The following is a 16,716-nucleotide window of genomic DNA, read 5'->3' as shown; positions in this document are numbered from 1 at the left end:
AGTTGAATCTAAGGAAGCAAAGCGAAGAACCAGGTTGCCGGGCTGCATGCAGCGGCATTGAGTGAGGCGGAAGGCCACGCGCGACATGGCAGACAGCTAGGCGAGCGGGCAGGAGTTTATCTGTATCAACCCAGTCTTCCGTCAGGGCAGCGACCCGAGAAGCAGCGCCCAGACCTTCTTCGTCTCTGACAAAACAGTGTAAACCAAACCACCCGCTGCACCCGCGCACATTCGAGGCGTGCCTGGCAGGGACCGGGTTTGAGCTAAGAGTTGCGCGCCTGAAAGCAGCAAGTTCAGGACCTGACTTCACGGCTCCGCATGCTTACCTTTCGACTCAAGACTTCTCAAGAGGCGTGTCCTTCTTCAGGTTTTGCGTTCAACAGCCGTGGAAAGAAGAGGAATTATGGTGAAGCGTATTCTTGAAGGTCAGGATGCGTGCCAGGTGTTCACGGGGTGTCTGTCGATTTTTTCAGTTTTGAGTCGTTAGCGGTGTTTCGCATGCCTCTTCCTCCGGGGGCCCCTTGGCAACTGGTTCGCGGAGGAGTTGCTGGAGAACTTTCTTGTGAGTTCCCGCCGGTGTTGTCCATGGTTCCGGCCGTAGTACATCGAGAGCGGCCATGTCCTGCTGCTTTTCATCCGAAGGATGACAAGAAGCCGAGGCCGTTAGCTAGGGGTAAGCGTGCGCGGAAGCGATTTGTTGTTGTGTCCCCTTGCGGAAGTGTGCAAACCGACTGCGAGATATGCGGGTCAAAATAGTCCCGAACGCGATATCTGCCTTTTCTCCGAGATGGGGAGAAATATGTGTGTTCTTCCGAAGGGTTTGGTGTAGGCGCTGCCTTCAAGGAGGTGCCTGTCTCGATTTTTCGGTTGGCCAGTTACCGTGGCCGCACACTTGGCAACCGCGAAGGTGAAGAGCGCGCGTCAGCGCCAGCAGTAAAATCTGCCAGTTTCTTGGCCTTAGGGAAGTCGTGCAGCTCCCTCTTTTGTCGTGCGCTTCCATGCCTCACCCTGGACCGAAGAACGAACTGCGATCCTGCACACGCATTTGCGGCCGCAAGTCTCGGGGTTTCTTCTTTGGTTTGTGTGTTTGCGTGTCCCGAGTGCTGCTGTGTGCGCATGAACCAGGGGGTCACACTTACGTCTTGGCTAGATGTCTCTCGGCGTGTTGCCGCCATTTTGCACTGAAAATCTGCTGGACGTCTTCCAACTAAGACATGGCGGATCCGCGTCAAATCCAGCCCGGAGAAGGGTCGCCGCCTACCTCGGAACTGATTGAGTTCCTCGAGGAAGGATTTTGCCCTCTTCTCTGTGGATTTCTTTATATCAACGAACTGACAACCCTACGTTCTGTATGTAGGTCATTCCGGTCCTGCATTGACGCGGACTCGGCGGGAGGCGTTTTGAGGGAGATGTCAGGCCTGGTTTTCCCGGCGGAGTGGCCAGCAGGCGGGAATGTCAGAGGCTTGTGGAGGCCTTGCTCGAGTAGAGACAGTCAATGTAGCAACAGTAAGAGTGGTGCTGCTGCGCACAGGAGCCATACTCGGGGGTTATCTCTGGGCGCTGTCACGCGGCTGTTTTGTTCTTCTCCTCGTGCAACTCCAGAGTGTACGGGGAAGTCTGCTCCTTCCTTTTCTGTAGCGGCGTCGAGCAAATCAGGTGCTGACACTTCCTCGGCGCCCTCAGCGCATTCATGTTCTTCGAGCCATTTCAACCTTTTCTCGTATTTCATTTCATTATCACCTCTTCCGCATCTGGTGGAAGTTTCCCTTCATCTCGATGAGGAGGTCCACTTAGCAGAGTTCTTACTTCCTGTTTTCAAGAAGCTCCTAGAGGCGTGTGACGCCGTAGAAACACTAACTTTGCAGGTCAGATTGTGCTCGTGGATGAACCCGTTAAAGGTGATCCCCGTTTCCAAGGTTTTTCCACGCGTCAAGCGCCTATGCATCCGCCATAGCTTCATTTCCAGGGCTGTGAGGGCTGAGGAAGATGGACACGCTATATATAATAGCCCCGAAGCCAGACGGCCCCGACCTCACCTCCTCTTAAACTCCTTTTTCCCAGCTTGTGAAGAAGTAGAAGTGCATGAAGTGCCTGTAGGAGATTCAGATCCTGCGTTCGATCGCATCGACTTCGTCCGCAGGCAGGAGGTTCGTACTGTAGCTCATGTCCTGACTTGTCTCGCTCCAAATGCAAGCAAAGCTAAGTTTACCCTAAGCCATGTAAGGGATCTACCCCCTTTACTGCGCGTCCTCGCTGAAGCTAGCCAAGGAGACAGGCCTTTCAAACCGAACTTCTCAGGCACTGACATCAAAAAGGAGGATGCAGAGGAATTTGTCGCTGCGTCCCGAACGGCAGGATTTCCTTGCAACTCTCTGAGCGACATCACGGTTTTCCAGACATTGCCTGAGGAGGACCAAGGTGAAATGACGGATGATGAAGGTCGACAAGACGGGCCTCCATTCGTTGGCCAGGAGCGAAATGCGAATGGAGAAGAAGAGGTTCCTGGACTTTTTGCACCGTGGCGCATCCTGTCAGCCAACGTATCTTTGCGCCGTTTAGACACGATTCGTTTTGTAGTGAAGGACGATGAAATCCATGATACGTTTGAGTCAAGCCTCTTGCCACTGATTCGTCGGATCTGTCCTAGCGCCCAGGTAAAATATGAGGGCGCATCGAGTCTCCCCCTTGCAGTTGCAGGGCGTGCGCTTTTGCATGCCTTATTGAATCACCATTATTATCGCTATGATGTTTGCGAACATGGGGCTTCACCAGCAGACATCGACGACGACAGACCTCATACAGAAAAGGGGCACAGAGGGTATCGGCAAGGACAAAGGGACGATCGTCAGAGGAGAGACACGGCTGAGGAAGTAAGCGTGTGCAGTAGTGATGAGGCGACGGGAGACATACACACCTTCGACTTGGAAGAAGACGGTGTATCCCAGGGCATGGTTGAAATGTTACGGGAATGGATCAAGGAACCAGGATGGATGGAAGTGGGTCTTTGGAATCCTATAGTTGAGAGACCGCCTAGACTGCAGTTTCTGCAGAGTTCTTGGCATGCGGCAGTCGTGAAGTATTATGCCGAGATTCTGACGGAAACACCAAGGGAACCGAGGAGCGCACGGGCACATCCCGTTGCACACTCGGGGCCCACGAGAAGGAGCAACGATGTGACGACAATTTTGAAGGAGGCAGCGAAGACAAGTGAAGAACACCACGAAACAGGGGAAGATGGGCAGGCCGATAGTCGTTCTATTGTAAGAAACTCATATCAGGACGAAACCGATGACATCTACTTGCCAACAACCAGCCTGTCACAACCGAAGAGGACAGGAGGAGGGACGGCACCAGGAGGCCATATGGGCTTGGCAGAAGAGAAAGGAAACGAGGAGAAAACTTTCGTCCTCCCGACAGTCACTGTGAACCATACCCTGTTTGCATTCGATTCGACAGCGTTTGCGACCTTGGTCAAGTCGCTGCCGCAGTTCGTACTAGCTCTTGACCCATACAACACATCACCACAATCCAAACTGACTGGGCCTTTTCCGAATTTGCTTGGCATACAAATCAGTATATGCAGATGGTCAAAGATCTTTGTATCTGCGGAGAGTGTCGGGCTTGCAAAGAAGTTCGGCAGTCAGGTGCGTGTCCTGCGGCTTCTCGACTCCAATCGGCTGGAGTATAAGATCGTAGATGCGTCCACGAAGGCCGCTGTAGATACGCATATCAAGAAGATTCTTGATGTATGTCCTAATACTTGCGTTGTCGAGTACCGTCGAGTGTCTGCGGAGTATACATGGCGAATGGAGACTGGTTTCTCGGATGATACCCCTCCGTTCTCTGTTGACAAGCTGTGTCGTAAGGGGTTCCGCTTCCTCAGGCGAATCGATGTGCCGTTCACGTACGATGATCTCTTGCCAAGTGCGACGCACTGCGCGGTTACTGTTCTTTTGTTCGTGCGAACACACAACAAAGGCAGGAAAGGGCGAGCTAAAAGGTAATGGGGGACAGCATGCACCGTGGGTGAGATTCTGATGTTCAGGTTTTCCGAGTCAGCACAGGTACGTATCGTAGCCGTTGTCGTCTTGTCAGGGATTGACACAGAAAAGGTACTCAGTCATTCACGAGTGTTTTGCTTTTCTGCCTCATGGCCTTGTTTTTCCCTTCTGTTGGCTCTTTGTCACCGTATCCTTTTTCCAACTGACTAAAAACTGGATGAGCGCTTAGCTCCACACTAAGCGCTGCCTAGGTGGGAGATTGACCCCGGTGCTTTTGAGCAGCTTCGTTTCGCCCGACTCCTTGCCAGGGAAACGCCTCTCCGAGGCCTTCACCTTGTGTGGCAACAACGGCGAACCATGGCGAGTCAAGTCCCGTCCTCACTAAGACTGGGGGTGAGACCGAGACCCCTATTTCCGACTGCGATAACCAGCTCCAGGAAGGATGCATTCTTTAGTATGGAGAGACCGAGGGTGTCTGTCCCGGGCGCGTTTTGATACTGCTCATCCGCACTGTCGTGTCAGCTCTGTATTAGAGCTTGTACGCTACCAGGGTGCGAACGAGCATCAATCTTTCTCCGCTGTCATGGTTGACCCTGAGAAGCGGTCATGACGCCTACATCGGTTAAGTGAATGATGCTCCCCACATTCTAGGGAAGCACCAGGTGTCGACACAATTCGCTATTACAGACACGCGCTCCGTCGCGGCTTGGAAGAGACACCCGACACACAGAGCGCCATTTGCCGGCAGCTGGAAGACAAAAGTGTGAGCAAAACCCGAGTCCATACAGCTGAGTGTACGCGGGGGTTTTGATCTTTACCATGCAGGAGATATGAAGCCGAATCCTGCTTTTGCTCCAAGCAACTGAAACATGCAATGATACGTCAAAGAAAAGGACAACAGTGTCGTAAGCAAAGTAACGAAACGTAGACAGATAGCTAGCTCTAGAAAGACCAACTATGGGTGGCAACGCAAGGAAAGCGAGCGAACACATCCACAACGAAGATAAACCGGACAGTCCTGGCTACTTGCCACTCTTTTTTTAGCATCTACCCCCCGAAGTCATCGGAGACACAGCAGGCACTGTTTGAGAATAAGCGACTCAATGTTCCGTATGCTCGGACAAGACGTCAAAGGAAGTACGTCTCCTCTCTAGCGCGCCTAGTTGCGAGTCTTACCGACTGCCTCAGCGGTCCCTTCCTCTCCTAGCTGCAGGGAAGAGCTGCACCCAGGCTTGTGTCTAACTGAAATCGTTGCGACACATGCTACTACACCTGGGAATCCATCCGTATACACTGGAGGCCTATGGAGGCCTACGTCAGAAGACGAGACCACGCGTCCCCGGCCAACACCACCATCCCTGGCTGAATCTTTCACATTTCAGGTGTCAGTGGCCTCTCACGTCCTTGCCGTCCTAGCTTCTTTCTCTTGAAGGTGATGGTACCGCTACAAGGTAGCAGTGTTAGCAGTAATCGCAAGGCATAAGGCTTTGTAACAGAAAAATCCTCTTCACTGTTCTGACTGGGGAAAAGCCGCCAACTGAGTCGAACATCAACGAGCGAATTCTTCTTCCATGTGCCGTGTTCTACTGGTGAGTGCACTTCTCGAAAGACAGCGCCCCCTCGCGGCCATCATCTGAGAAGCTCCAGAGCTCTAAGATGTCTTAGAGAAGTCAGTAAGAAAGTGTTGAATCTGCTCCACGAGTTGCTTCTTGAAGTTCTCGATGCACTCGTCGACCACTTTAAAGAGAAAAGAACACACACAGTTTGTGACAAGAAACTGTTCTTCTACTCTCCCTGCCATACCCTTCTTTCTCAATCTTATGGCTGTGTCAACCGTTAGATCAAAGAAGAGATCCCGCAGATACCAGGGTACTGAGTCACAGTTCGGTACGGCGACTTGTCCTAAGGTTCTATCCAGTCACTGACTACCGGTTTGCAGACACCGGTGGTTGTATGTCCGTGAATCTAACTGCCCCCCTACCACCTGAGGGGATCTATACATGCAGACGCGGAGACTACGTACGTTATGAACACCTAGATCTCTTGACGGTGCATCCAGACTGCAAAAAATGTCAAAAACTGTTTCGATTCTAAGAAAGTCCAAAAACAAGGAAGTTCATCTCTTCTCACCTGCTTTATGCTGCTGTGAAACCGTCTTCTTCATCCTGATACGGCTGCCTGTAAGCCACGCCATTCCCTTGCCCTCGGCGCTGCTAACTTCAGGAAGTACAAGTTCTCCTACAGAAGAAACCCCCCGGCAACACAGTAGAGAACTATTCAGTTCACAATAGGCCCCGGCAGCAACGCATGCAATACACCATTATACCTCCGCACGTCTCTGCTTGAGAAGACAACGATCATCTGCTACAGAAGACAAAGTTACCGTACGAATGCAAAGACCACCTGGGTCAAAACAACACAGGCCTCATGATGAGAATCGAAAGTAGGTGACCGGTAAAGCACCGAGAATGGGAAACAAACGGAGAACAAGCCACCTCCCGCCAGTGCTCTGATGTATCTCTTCTCCAGTATCTACGTCTGTAAAGCTGGAGCGCATTCCTCTGACGGGTTCTACGCAACACTGGCGCGCTAGTGAACCCACACACTGGAATACCTCGTACACACGGACATAAATGTATGTGTATCGCATGTACTTGTAACTCTCTAAGAAAGAGGCGAGGAAGTATCCCAGCTGTACCGGAACCTCCATACCACGGTCATCACCACGGCAGTGTACATACACGACATACGTGGTCTTTGCTCCTGTTTGTCGTCGGCCTCTCTCCCGCACAGTCAACACGCTAGTGAAACTTTTCTTCGAGATCCAGAATGGATCCGGGTGAAGACTACTAATGACAACTATGAAGAAAGGAAAGAAAAGCGACACTGCATCTTTCTTCGACAAGAAGGCGACTGACCTGTGTAGCAGAATTTTGTCGCGTCATCATCCTCTCGCATACGAGGCCCCAGAGCTCCTCCAAAACCGTCACTATCAGGCATCTCTAGCTTCCCTGAAACTTCGAATACCACCGTGCATGAGAACTCAAATAAGTATCGCTTTGTTCCCCTCATCACTACGACCTGTGCGTCGCCGGTCAAGCCCGTAACATCTTTACACTGCAAAACACACAAAAGAGCATGAAAATGGGATACGTGCACGAGCCTACTACCGTCCTTGCTGAGTACAAAGGTGTCACGCGACCTCCGTAGTGGACACCAAGGCTCGAATGGCCGGATAACATACCTCACACATATATGCATGATACCCATACTCAAAATACACGAACCACAGCACCATGAGAGCTCGCGTCTTCATTGGACACGCACGACTCATCTTTCAACTACGGAGAACTTCAGATGAGGGGAGACACAAACAAGGTGTCATCTCTCGCGCTTTAGCGGGAGAAAGCGCTATCAGGATTGGGACGTGTTTCCCACCCTAGCATCCAGAGCTGAGCTGGTCGCCACGGGAAGGGCGCTGGAGAAAGAAAAAGAAAGATCTGAGCGAGAATGCTCACATTTACAACCGGAAGCTTGACAATGGAACTGGGTTGGCTTTCACACCCATAAGAGAAGACTCATCACGCACGATATTCGAACTATATGCAGTGTTGAGGTTGAAGAGGTCTATAGTGTGCTACACCGCCCTCTCTCTTTTAGTAAGGAACCACCCCCCCCCTACACGTCTGGATGTAGTGAGCCTACAAAAAACACTGCTCGAGAGCCTGCACCAGCTCTATCCACATATGCGTGTGCACGAAGACGGTGGGAAGACGCACTCTAGATAGCTATGCTTTTGTCTCGGGTCACCGGACACCGCTATTAATGGAAGAGAGTTCCTTTCTATGTACACTTTCGGCCCATCTATCTCTATATCTATCTCTCTCACCCTGATCTCAGTGTGCATGAACTGATTCATCAACCGGCTGAGAGAAGCGAGAGCTTCGGCTTCCTGTCCTCCCCCGGATGAGGCTTCTGTAGGCATCTGCAACGGATACACCAAGTGGCGGAAAACAAGATAACTACCACGCATGATTCCTTCTGATATGCCAAGACAAGATACAAGAAAAGCACCATAATGAAACCACCGAGAGCAGAACAAAACTCCAAGTTTTCCATACAAAGATCCGAGTCAAGATACATCGTCTGGATCTGTCCGTGTATCACTGGATCCTTACGTACGTAGTACAGCAACTCCCACCCCCCCTATATGTTTGATCCATAAGAAAACAGTGGTGAACACGCCATGTACATGGGAGACTCTTTCTTTATTTCTAGCACACATAGAAGTCCTTGGAGAAGAGAATGAAAGAGATGAAGATCCGGTGCCTACTGAAGATAGATAACCCCTTCACTGATGTGACGGGATTACTTGAAGAAGAATCAATCCAGCATCTCTTCTATTCTTTCTGAGTTGCCTTAGCTCGTCCGCCTCTGAATAGGTTTTGGTTGAAAGGCATTGAAACGACGCCAGGATGTAACGCAAGAAAAGAAAGAGACTTGACACACAGAGAAGTGTCTCTGTAGTATCCGTGTTGAGCAGTGCCCAGCCCTGTCGCCTGGACCTCACACCCGGATGCGATCTTGACTGTATCGAGACAACTTCCATTACAGAGTCCTGAAGAGAAGTAAGTGCGCTGTATAAAAGAAAGACTTCTCTTTCAGAAAAGAGACAAGGCCCCCTACCTTTAAGGCCTCCATTAATTGCTGAGGGTTAGACAGTAGAGAGTTTATATCACCTCCTCGTTCAACCTTCGTTTCTCTTAGACGCTCTTCAAAACGCTTCTTTGCCCACTGCGACATATCTACAACACGTCCCACAAACGAAAACAAACGCGACAGCGAGGTGGAGCCATTCCAGCAGTATATATGTGCACGTAAGTATACATACGCATATATATAGGAATGTATGTAGTAGGTGTAGAGGTATATACAGGCATCTGTTTGTCTGTATTTGATGTCCTGGTGTCAGACTGATGCGTTCGGTACGAGCGCTCACGAATATGTCTGAACGAAGGGAGAGATGCCTGATAGGACTGAGCTGGCTAACCAGACAGGGGACACTTAGACAACGCTCGCACACTTGAAGGAGCATCCAAGAGATGTGTCTGAAGAAATGATGCGAGAGATGAGCCTCATCACGTCTCTCGTATTATACTTAGACAAGCTACTGGATAGCACGGAATCGCGGCTTCGTGTAGAGCAGTGTAATAACGGACGGACCATGTATAGGAAAGACCGTGTACCTGGTACATGCATACAAAGAGACATACAGAGAAGCAGATGTGTAGATGGAGACAGCGTAGACACAAGTCTGATCGTCGTCTGCGCCTGCCTATGTGTGCACGTCTTATGAGTCCTGCTACCACGCCTCCCAGTCATCGGTGTTGTAACGTCATCGCAAGTACATAGCGTACGCCGGTAGATATGGAGTGTATGTACACCGGAAGAAGCTGATGATGCAAGGACGAACCCTTCTCTTCGTATGTCGTCCCTGCAGCATTCCATGACGACACCCCACTCTGTTTAGCACCAGATGTTGGTGACTCTGAGCTCTGCGACATATTTCAGAACAAAGAAAAAGGGAGAAAAAGAAGAAGCAAGACGTTCACATCCGCAAGTATTCTAGTATGTCAGACGACCACTAAACTGCAGTACGATTGACCGAGCCGAGTACCTAGAAAGTCGCAGCACTGTCATCCATAGTAAATCTCTAACACAAGGGAGGAGGAACGTCTAACTAACTGAAGAGTTCACAAATTCTGATGTTGGCTCAACGCCATGTCAGCAGGACACAAGATGCACAATGACATCTAAACAACCAGATTCTCCCCTTCTACACAGCAGACCCTCACGAAACACTGGAGTCTGCACGGCAGAAGAACAAACTTCGACTAGGTCAGCAGCGGACGTCATTCTATCAGCTATCCCGTATGGACATGCGCGTACACTGTCTTACGTACACCAGTCCGACTGCAACACGAGCCTGCGTTCGAAAAGACATACGTACAAATCCATTCTCATCCGTCAAACCGCCTTTCCACAAAGAGTGGTCAACAGTAAGGTTCCCGGGTGTGCTCGGAGCTGCAAGCAACGCTGCTGCTGCGAGACGAACTAGAGAAAAAGTACAGACACGAGCCAGATGTCACCTCAATCCTTTGTTGTATACGTACATGCATATCCCGTACGCACACTTGCGGGAAGTAGGTACGTATACATACATATATACGTGTATAGGTCTGCAGAGTGTCTCTATGTGCGTAGAAAACTCCTGTCGTCCTCCTCCCCTACCGTGCGGGTTGAAGTGAAAGCAGGTTGTTGAGCTTCACTTAGAGGAACCGGAGAAGAGGCTGTCGTCGAGTGTCGAGATGGATCGACCTTCGTAGGTCTATGCTGGGCATTGATTTTCTTCTCTTCTTCTGTCAAATCTCTCCGGAAATAGCAATAGCCCATCTTCTTTGTTTCATCGATAATCTTCTGATCTTCCTCATCAAGTTCAAGAGAATCAGACCCACTACTTCCTGACTTCGTACTCGACCTCCCCCCAGAGGATGAGCCTCCTAAACAGTACCATACGAGAATATCGATACGAAAAGAAACGAAGATGAAGAATCGGTGGCTCCAGGCTTCCCCATGCTGAGTAACTAGGGGACTCCGGAAAATGTAATAGATGGATCTATGGGTGGCTCTTGAATCTATCGTGTTACCTCCCTTAAAAAGTTTTATAGCTGTAGTCTTTGTATGACCATAAAGAAAAGGAGGATAGTTCACCTAACCAACACGATTCGATAGGGAGCCACGGATACACCTTACTATTCAAACATGATAAGCAACGACAGCGATACAACGATATTCACGTAGAACATGCGTCTAGCTAGAGGAAAAGTCCCTACAGATAAGCTAGACAGATAGACACAATACACACATAGATAGACATACAGCCAGGAACATCAGTAGCGAGCTAGAAAGATAGATGTATTGCACCTGTCCGGCAAGCCTTGGTAGAAACGCCTGACAGACATAGGGAAAAGTGCAGGAATCGTAGTGGTGCGAGAGGAAATGAAACCGACAACCCACTCGTCTCTATAAGCAATAACCCCATGAATGACCGAATCTCTGTCAGCCCTAAACCTTTGCGTGAGGCAAGTTGATAGCACCAAGGCCTGATACATGATTTGTCTGTTACCCATAGCAGAGTAAGCACCCCCCGCACAGACACAACACGGGAATCCTTCGAAACAGAAACACGCGAGTGTGGCAACCCTTTATTATCGCATCCTGTGTGAGCATACGCAGGGAACTGAAGTGCAGAAAATCTGCTGTAAGTTGATCCCTGTCTCTATCAGAGACAAGCGTCAAGACGAATAACACCTACTGGCCATGCGCCCGTTGTCATACCTGTGGAAGAGGCTGGCGATGAAGATGAAGAACCCCGCTCACGCTTCTTCTTCTCTTTGTTCTCTTCGGCTTTCTCCTTCTCTTCTTTCCACTTCTCAAAAGATATCTCTTCTTCGCCTTTCTCTAAACAAGCAGCAACAAATAAAGGAGGGAGAGAAACAATGCACTGTATGTATGCAATGGGCGTGTCCTGATACTAAAGCCTCGCTCGCTGCAGGAGCGAACTGAAAAGCAAGCACATGCGAGTAGTACACCAGGAAAGTCAACGCATGCCTCTATCACACACGTAGCATGGCAATATGAAAAGACGCATGCAAATCCTCCACATACACACATCCTTCTGACACACACGGCTACTAATACGGGACGGGTTTTCCGCATTCTCTACGTGAACACACCTCATCTCCAAGCGTTCTATATCTTCTTACAAAAGCGGCATCCGCAGATGAGTAAGTCTAGGTAAGATATATCTTGCTCCAATTACCGTGGCCCTGTGCACAACAACGTCTTCCCTCCGAAAGCCTTCTACATACACAAATATATTCGTACATATTCATACGTATACATATACATACCCATACAGACATACATACGCACCTACGCTGACACAGAGGACTCCAGCTGAACGAAGATCGTACACTTCATGTCCGCCAGTCATACTGACGCATGCAATAAGTTCCCTGGCTTTTTTAAAACGAGAAAACCCGTGCAGGCACACCATAGCATACATTCACCTCAAACTCCCTTGTACACATGCAATGAACACTTTGCTGTGTCGACGTCGCCCGTTTTTCGCCTGAGCCCTCTATGTCAAACACCCGTACTAAGTCGTGAGACACGAGAGTCTCCATCGTCTCTCGTAGGTGAACATATCTCTACATATACGTAGGAATGTTGTCCTCTCTATGTGTGTATAAAGGTCGAAGCTCGCGGATGTGTGTGAACCCCCTGAAGAAACTGGCGAGTTGCCGAATGAAGCCTCAGAGACATGTCATCAATAAGGCGTTAAGTCAAGTGTAGGAACAGCTCACCTTTTCTTTCTGCCATTTCCTTCTCCCATTCTTCGCGCCGTTTCTTTTCTTCTTCTTCTGCCTGAAGACGTTTCAGTCGCATCTGCTCCTCCCTATCATCATACATGCCTGCTGCTCGATCGAACAATCCGCTGAACGCCTGGGGAGAAAGGAAGAAATCAAACTTGACCAATATAATACGGAAAGAACCTTTTGAGCTCCGCACCGCAACTCATATCTTCTTATCTGCTAGCTCTATGCGAACTGTATGAAGAGATTCCTTTATATAGCACTGCATAGATATAGCCACGAACAAAAGCCGACATGTTGATGTCCGAAAAGGAGAATAGACGAAATGCAACAGTATACATCGTCTACAGCTCAGCAGTCTCTTCCATGTATTTCAGACTGGAGACGAACAGGAAGTTCTATGGTGGATGTACACTGAAGCAGGATTTCATGATCTTCTCGTCTTGCTTCCGAAGCTGCGTCGATAAAACGAGAAAAACGCCTGCGTCCCTATAGTGCTTCCTCCTAGGGCTTATCATCATCTGGCTCTACATAAAAAGTAGTCATTAACTTGCTATGTACCCAAGAAGGCCGCAATACTCTGTATCTTTATCGAGCTGCGTTTCGGCGAAGAGCTCAGATACACACTACGTATGCGTCAGATCCTTGCGTCCATGAAAACATTCTCCATGTGTCTCTTCATCCGTCCTCATACGGATGGCGACCAATTCTTTTTTCCTGTTTTTTCCTTTTTATATCCAGTCCCCTCAAGAAGACGCGCAAGAGCAATGGAGACTCTCATACCTTCTTCTTTTCACTGTTATGCTTCTGGATTTTCTCTTTCAGCTTTTCTAACTCTTTGCGAGCGTCAGTATTCTTGGGATCGAGTTTGACGACTTGAACCAAATCTGTCCTGGCCTCCGAATATAAGCCGTAAGCGCTTCTAGCTACACCTCGGCGATACAAAGCCTGTAGTAGTCGAAACAAGAAAGACCGTACACCAAGCATCTGTCACTGCAGAAGGAAGCGGATCTAATCCAGAGAGACCACACATATACACTCGGTTTGAATCAGAGCACTTAAAGATGCATACGAATGCGTATGAGGTACGGCTACGTTTACCCTTATCAACCGAGATTTATACACCTCTGCTAACAGGAGATGTATTTACTCCTCTCAGTCACTCGGACAGATTCTTAAGCAGAGCTCCTCTGAGCACGCGGTATAGCAGTCGAAAGATTCCAAGAAGAAAATAAACAATTCAGAGCCCACCTTTCCTGCCCCTGGTTTATCACACGAAGAACATCACGCTCGTAAGGAAGATGAAAGTCTTGTTCCAGTCAACTCTTCTCTCTATCAAAGCTTCTTCTTAAGCGTCAACCCCTCTCCACCGTCCTAGAAACCCCTATAGCCACGACATCATGTAAAGAGATACAGAAACGACAAACATCCTAAGCATACCTGTGTGTATGTGCCTGGCGTTCAAAAAGTATATACCAGCACATATGTGTACGTACGTCTACACAGAGAGAGACAGTAGCCAATCTGTCATGTTCTCGAGACGATGCGAGACGATGATACGCAGTCAAGATCAACGGAAGCAGACGAGTTCCACACAGACTCTGTGAAAGTCTTTCTGTCTCTTTCATTCTCTCTCTCTCCCTACATATCCCCAAAGGGGACACCCGGACAATGAGGTCTTTGTCTTTACCTTGACGTTTTCTGGTTCCTCTTGGAGTACAGCATCAGCAGCAGTGATAGCGGGCTTCCACTCTTCTAGTTTGATGCAGCACATAGCCATATTGCCATTCAAAGCGATACGAAGGGCTCTTGCGTCAGGAAGGTCAAGATTCTTCAAATAACCTAGGCCCTCCTGGGAGACAGGGAGACAGGTAAGACAGATAAGAAGACAGGAACGATAGAAGGCACTATCATCACCCCCTGAGAGGTAGATGGACACATATCATAAACAGACAGATAGAGATATAGACGGAGCGGATAGAATGAATCTCGTGAACTATCAGTGAAAAGAAAAACGGACACGCGATAAGAAAGGAGATACAGAGAATGCTCTTCCTGCCCATGGGACTGTGCCTGACCCCGACTAGTATCGCTGGTATACCACATATACGTAATCTACAGAGCGCAGCATCTCCTTTTCACTGACTGTATCTTCTTCTAAGCACTACAACTACTAGACAACGAGGACAGAGAACTCCTACGAAGGGGACGAGAAAGAAGCAAGGAGTAGTTTCTTTTGAGGGATAACGAAACCCAGAGAAGAAAGAGTGACGGTGAAATGGTGAGAAGTCGTCACATGCAGAAGATTGGAGAGCATACGAATAGCGTGCCGACCGCGAATTTCTTGTCGAATGACCAGCCTTACTCCTTACGGATGACTGGGGAGATGCAACTATAAAAGGAAAAACATGCAGGTCTTTGCTCGGTGATGTAAGCTGAGGAAATCTAGACTACAGGACGACCCTCGGCTTGCCGCCTTGGATAAAATCTCTTTGCCTCCCCTTCCCGCCATCATCCTCTTCCGAAAAGAACAACTCCCTTACTGTATATACATTCTTGTTCGTATGCATTACATTCCTACATACATCGAACGAGGTTACCGTTGTAAGCGAGAAAACGAACCACAGGGCTTCTGCACGATCACGAAGGTCTACGAAGATTTCCCTACGACAGTGAGTGGTGATACTTGGGAGGGGTATAATGGGACAAGACTAAGAAAATCGAAGAGCCCGTTATATATGATTTGTTGAGAGAAAAGACATACCTTATACTTCTCTTTCGCTACGTCGATAGTACCTTTTTTGAAAGCTTCATTCCCGAAGTCCTTACAAGAGAGAGCAAAAGTCATCCGTTCCTCAGGAGTTTTACTTGTATCTTCTTCCTCTTCATCTCCTTCATCCGGTGAATGCATATCCTCGGTTACGTTACTACTGCCGCCAACACTCATCTTTTCATCTTTATCTTCCCCATGGCCTTCTCCACTTCCCTTCCCTCTCTTATCCTTCCCTTTACTGCTCTTTTCATCCTCATTCTCATCGTCCCTATCAGGTCGAGTCGAAGGACAAGGAGGAATCGACGACATAAGTAAAGACGACGCCATGCTGTCCGCCATTTCGTCTGCTTTGTGAAACTCTAGAAGAAGAAATACAAACAAGGGAAAGAAAAAGACGAAACAGAAGAACAAATTAGCCTGGGGAAGTGAAGAAGAAACGAACGAGAAATTTACTTCACCCGAGTCGCAAAAAGACCAAGAAAAACAAGAAATAGTTGATCTATCTCCTCCTTTCTCAAGCGTCGAAAAACATAGAAGTGATGATGACAGGCACTGCGCCAAAAAGCATCTATCTGCCTTTCAGACGGCTTGCATAGCAAAGTGAGGAAGGGAACAGGAGAGGCACCTAAGAATGGTTGGAAGAAGGCAATCGTATCAGGAACTAGAGATGAGATCGAAAGTGAAGCCGTCTGCTGTCCTCTTTTCTACGGACCGACCAAAATGAATGGAAGGGGGAAGTATAGAAGGAGGGGACGACGGAAGACGACAGACCGTTGAGGACACGAGAAAAAGGAGAGATCGGAAAGATCAACACAAATTCACCTTAGAGGGAAGAGACCACCACTTGGGGGGGGGGAGGGGGGCAAAAATGATACTCAGATACACACACTAGAAACAGCAAGAGATCAGGAACTGATTCCCTTGCGATGCACAGGTGCCGTCTCCACCAAATTCTAAGAGAAAGAAGCGTTACCTACTCTGTGTCTTTGAGGCTAGAAAAAGGAAAATCAGGCATCTATCCATTCATACTCTGGCTTGTAAGTAAGACTGGAGAAACAGGTGTAAGAAAAACAAAAGCCCGGGCACAGAATGTCCGACCACAGCCTTAGGGAGGCGCGATACATTCGGAAGATCCGCAGAGACGGTGCTGATGTGAACGTAGGGAAAGCAGTGCACCGATATAGAGAGGATATTGGGGAGGAGTGGCAGGACGTCATGCAACAGGCCGTGTTAGGCAGGCGACTCGGAACGGTGAGACGAGGGAATAAGGGATGCAGGAGGAAACACGGAAAAGAAGTGCACGAATAAGGCGACAACAGAAACGGGTCGCATGAAGCGCCAAGCTATACCCGGCAAGGAAGAGGAAAAGCTGATAGGGAGAGAATGAAAAGAAAAGACAGAGGAGAGGAGACAAGAGGGAACAAATTTACTGTCGCTGCTGTTAACGACTGAGACGGCAATTGTACGCACGTACTAAAAAGTCGACGGCCATGAAAGGAAGCGC

The 16,716-nt window shown here is 48.9% G+C and overlaps 1 protein-coding gene across 1 annotated transcript in view; it reads right to left on the bottom strand.

Moving 5' to 3' along the window:
* Window positions 1–4,927: 4,927 nt before the first annotated feature.
* The window catches only part of CSUI_003939 (tetratricopeptide repeat-containing protein), a 12,241-nt gene continuing 452 nt past the window's right edge, over window positions 4,928–16,716 (bottom strand). The window contains exons 2-13 of the mRNA XM_068064134.1: window positions 15,204–15,571; window positions 14,130–14,291; window positions 13,223–13,387; window positions 12,431–12,569; window positions 11,400–11,522; window positions 10,293–10,561; window positions 9,475–9,556; window positions 8,688–8,806; window positions 7,891–7,986; window positions 6,920–7,118; window positions 6,132–6,239; window positions 4,928–5,738 (exon numbers count right to left, since the gene is read on the bottom strand). Of these exons, the coding sequence (XP_067923885.1) occupies window positions 5,653–5,738; window positions 6,132–6,239; window positions 6,920–7,118; window positions 7,891–7,986; window positions 8,688–8,806; window positions 9,475–9,556; window positions 10,293–10,561; window positions 11,400–11,522; window positions 12,431–12,569; window positions 13,223–13,387; window positions 14,130–14,291; window positions 15,204–15,551 (1,896 nt within the window). The 5' untranslated portion in view covers window positions 15,552–15,571 and the 3' untranslated portion in view covers window positions 4,928–5,652. The remainder of the gene's footprint in view (window positions 5,739–6,131; window positions 6,240–6,919; window positions 7,119–7,890; window positions 7,987–8,687; window positions 8,807–9,474; window positions 9,557–10,292; window positions 10,562–11,399; window positions 11,523–12,430; window positions 12,570–13,222; window positions 13,388–14,129; window positions 14,292–15,203; window positions 15,572–16,716) is intronic.

This window comes from Cystoisospora suis, assembly GCF_002600585.1.
Source record: "Cystoisospora suis strain Wien I chromosome Unknown contig_1778, whole genome shotgun sequence".
NCBI classification, from domain to species: Eukaryota; Apicomplexa; class Conoidasida; order Eucoccidiorida; family Sarcocystidae; genus Cystoisospora; species Cystoisospora suis.
This window is presented reverse-complemented; position numbering and strand designations above follow the sequence as displayed.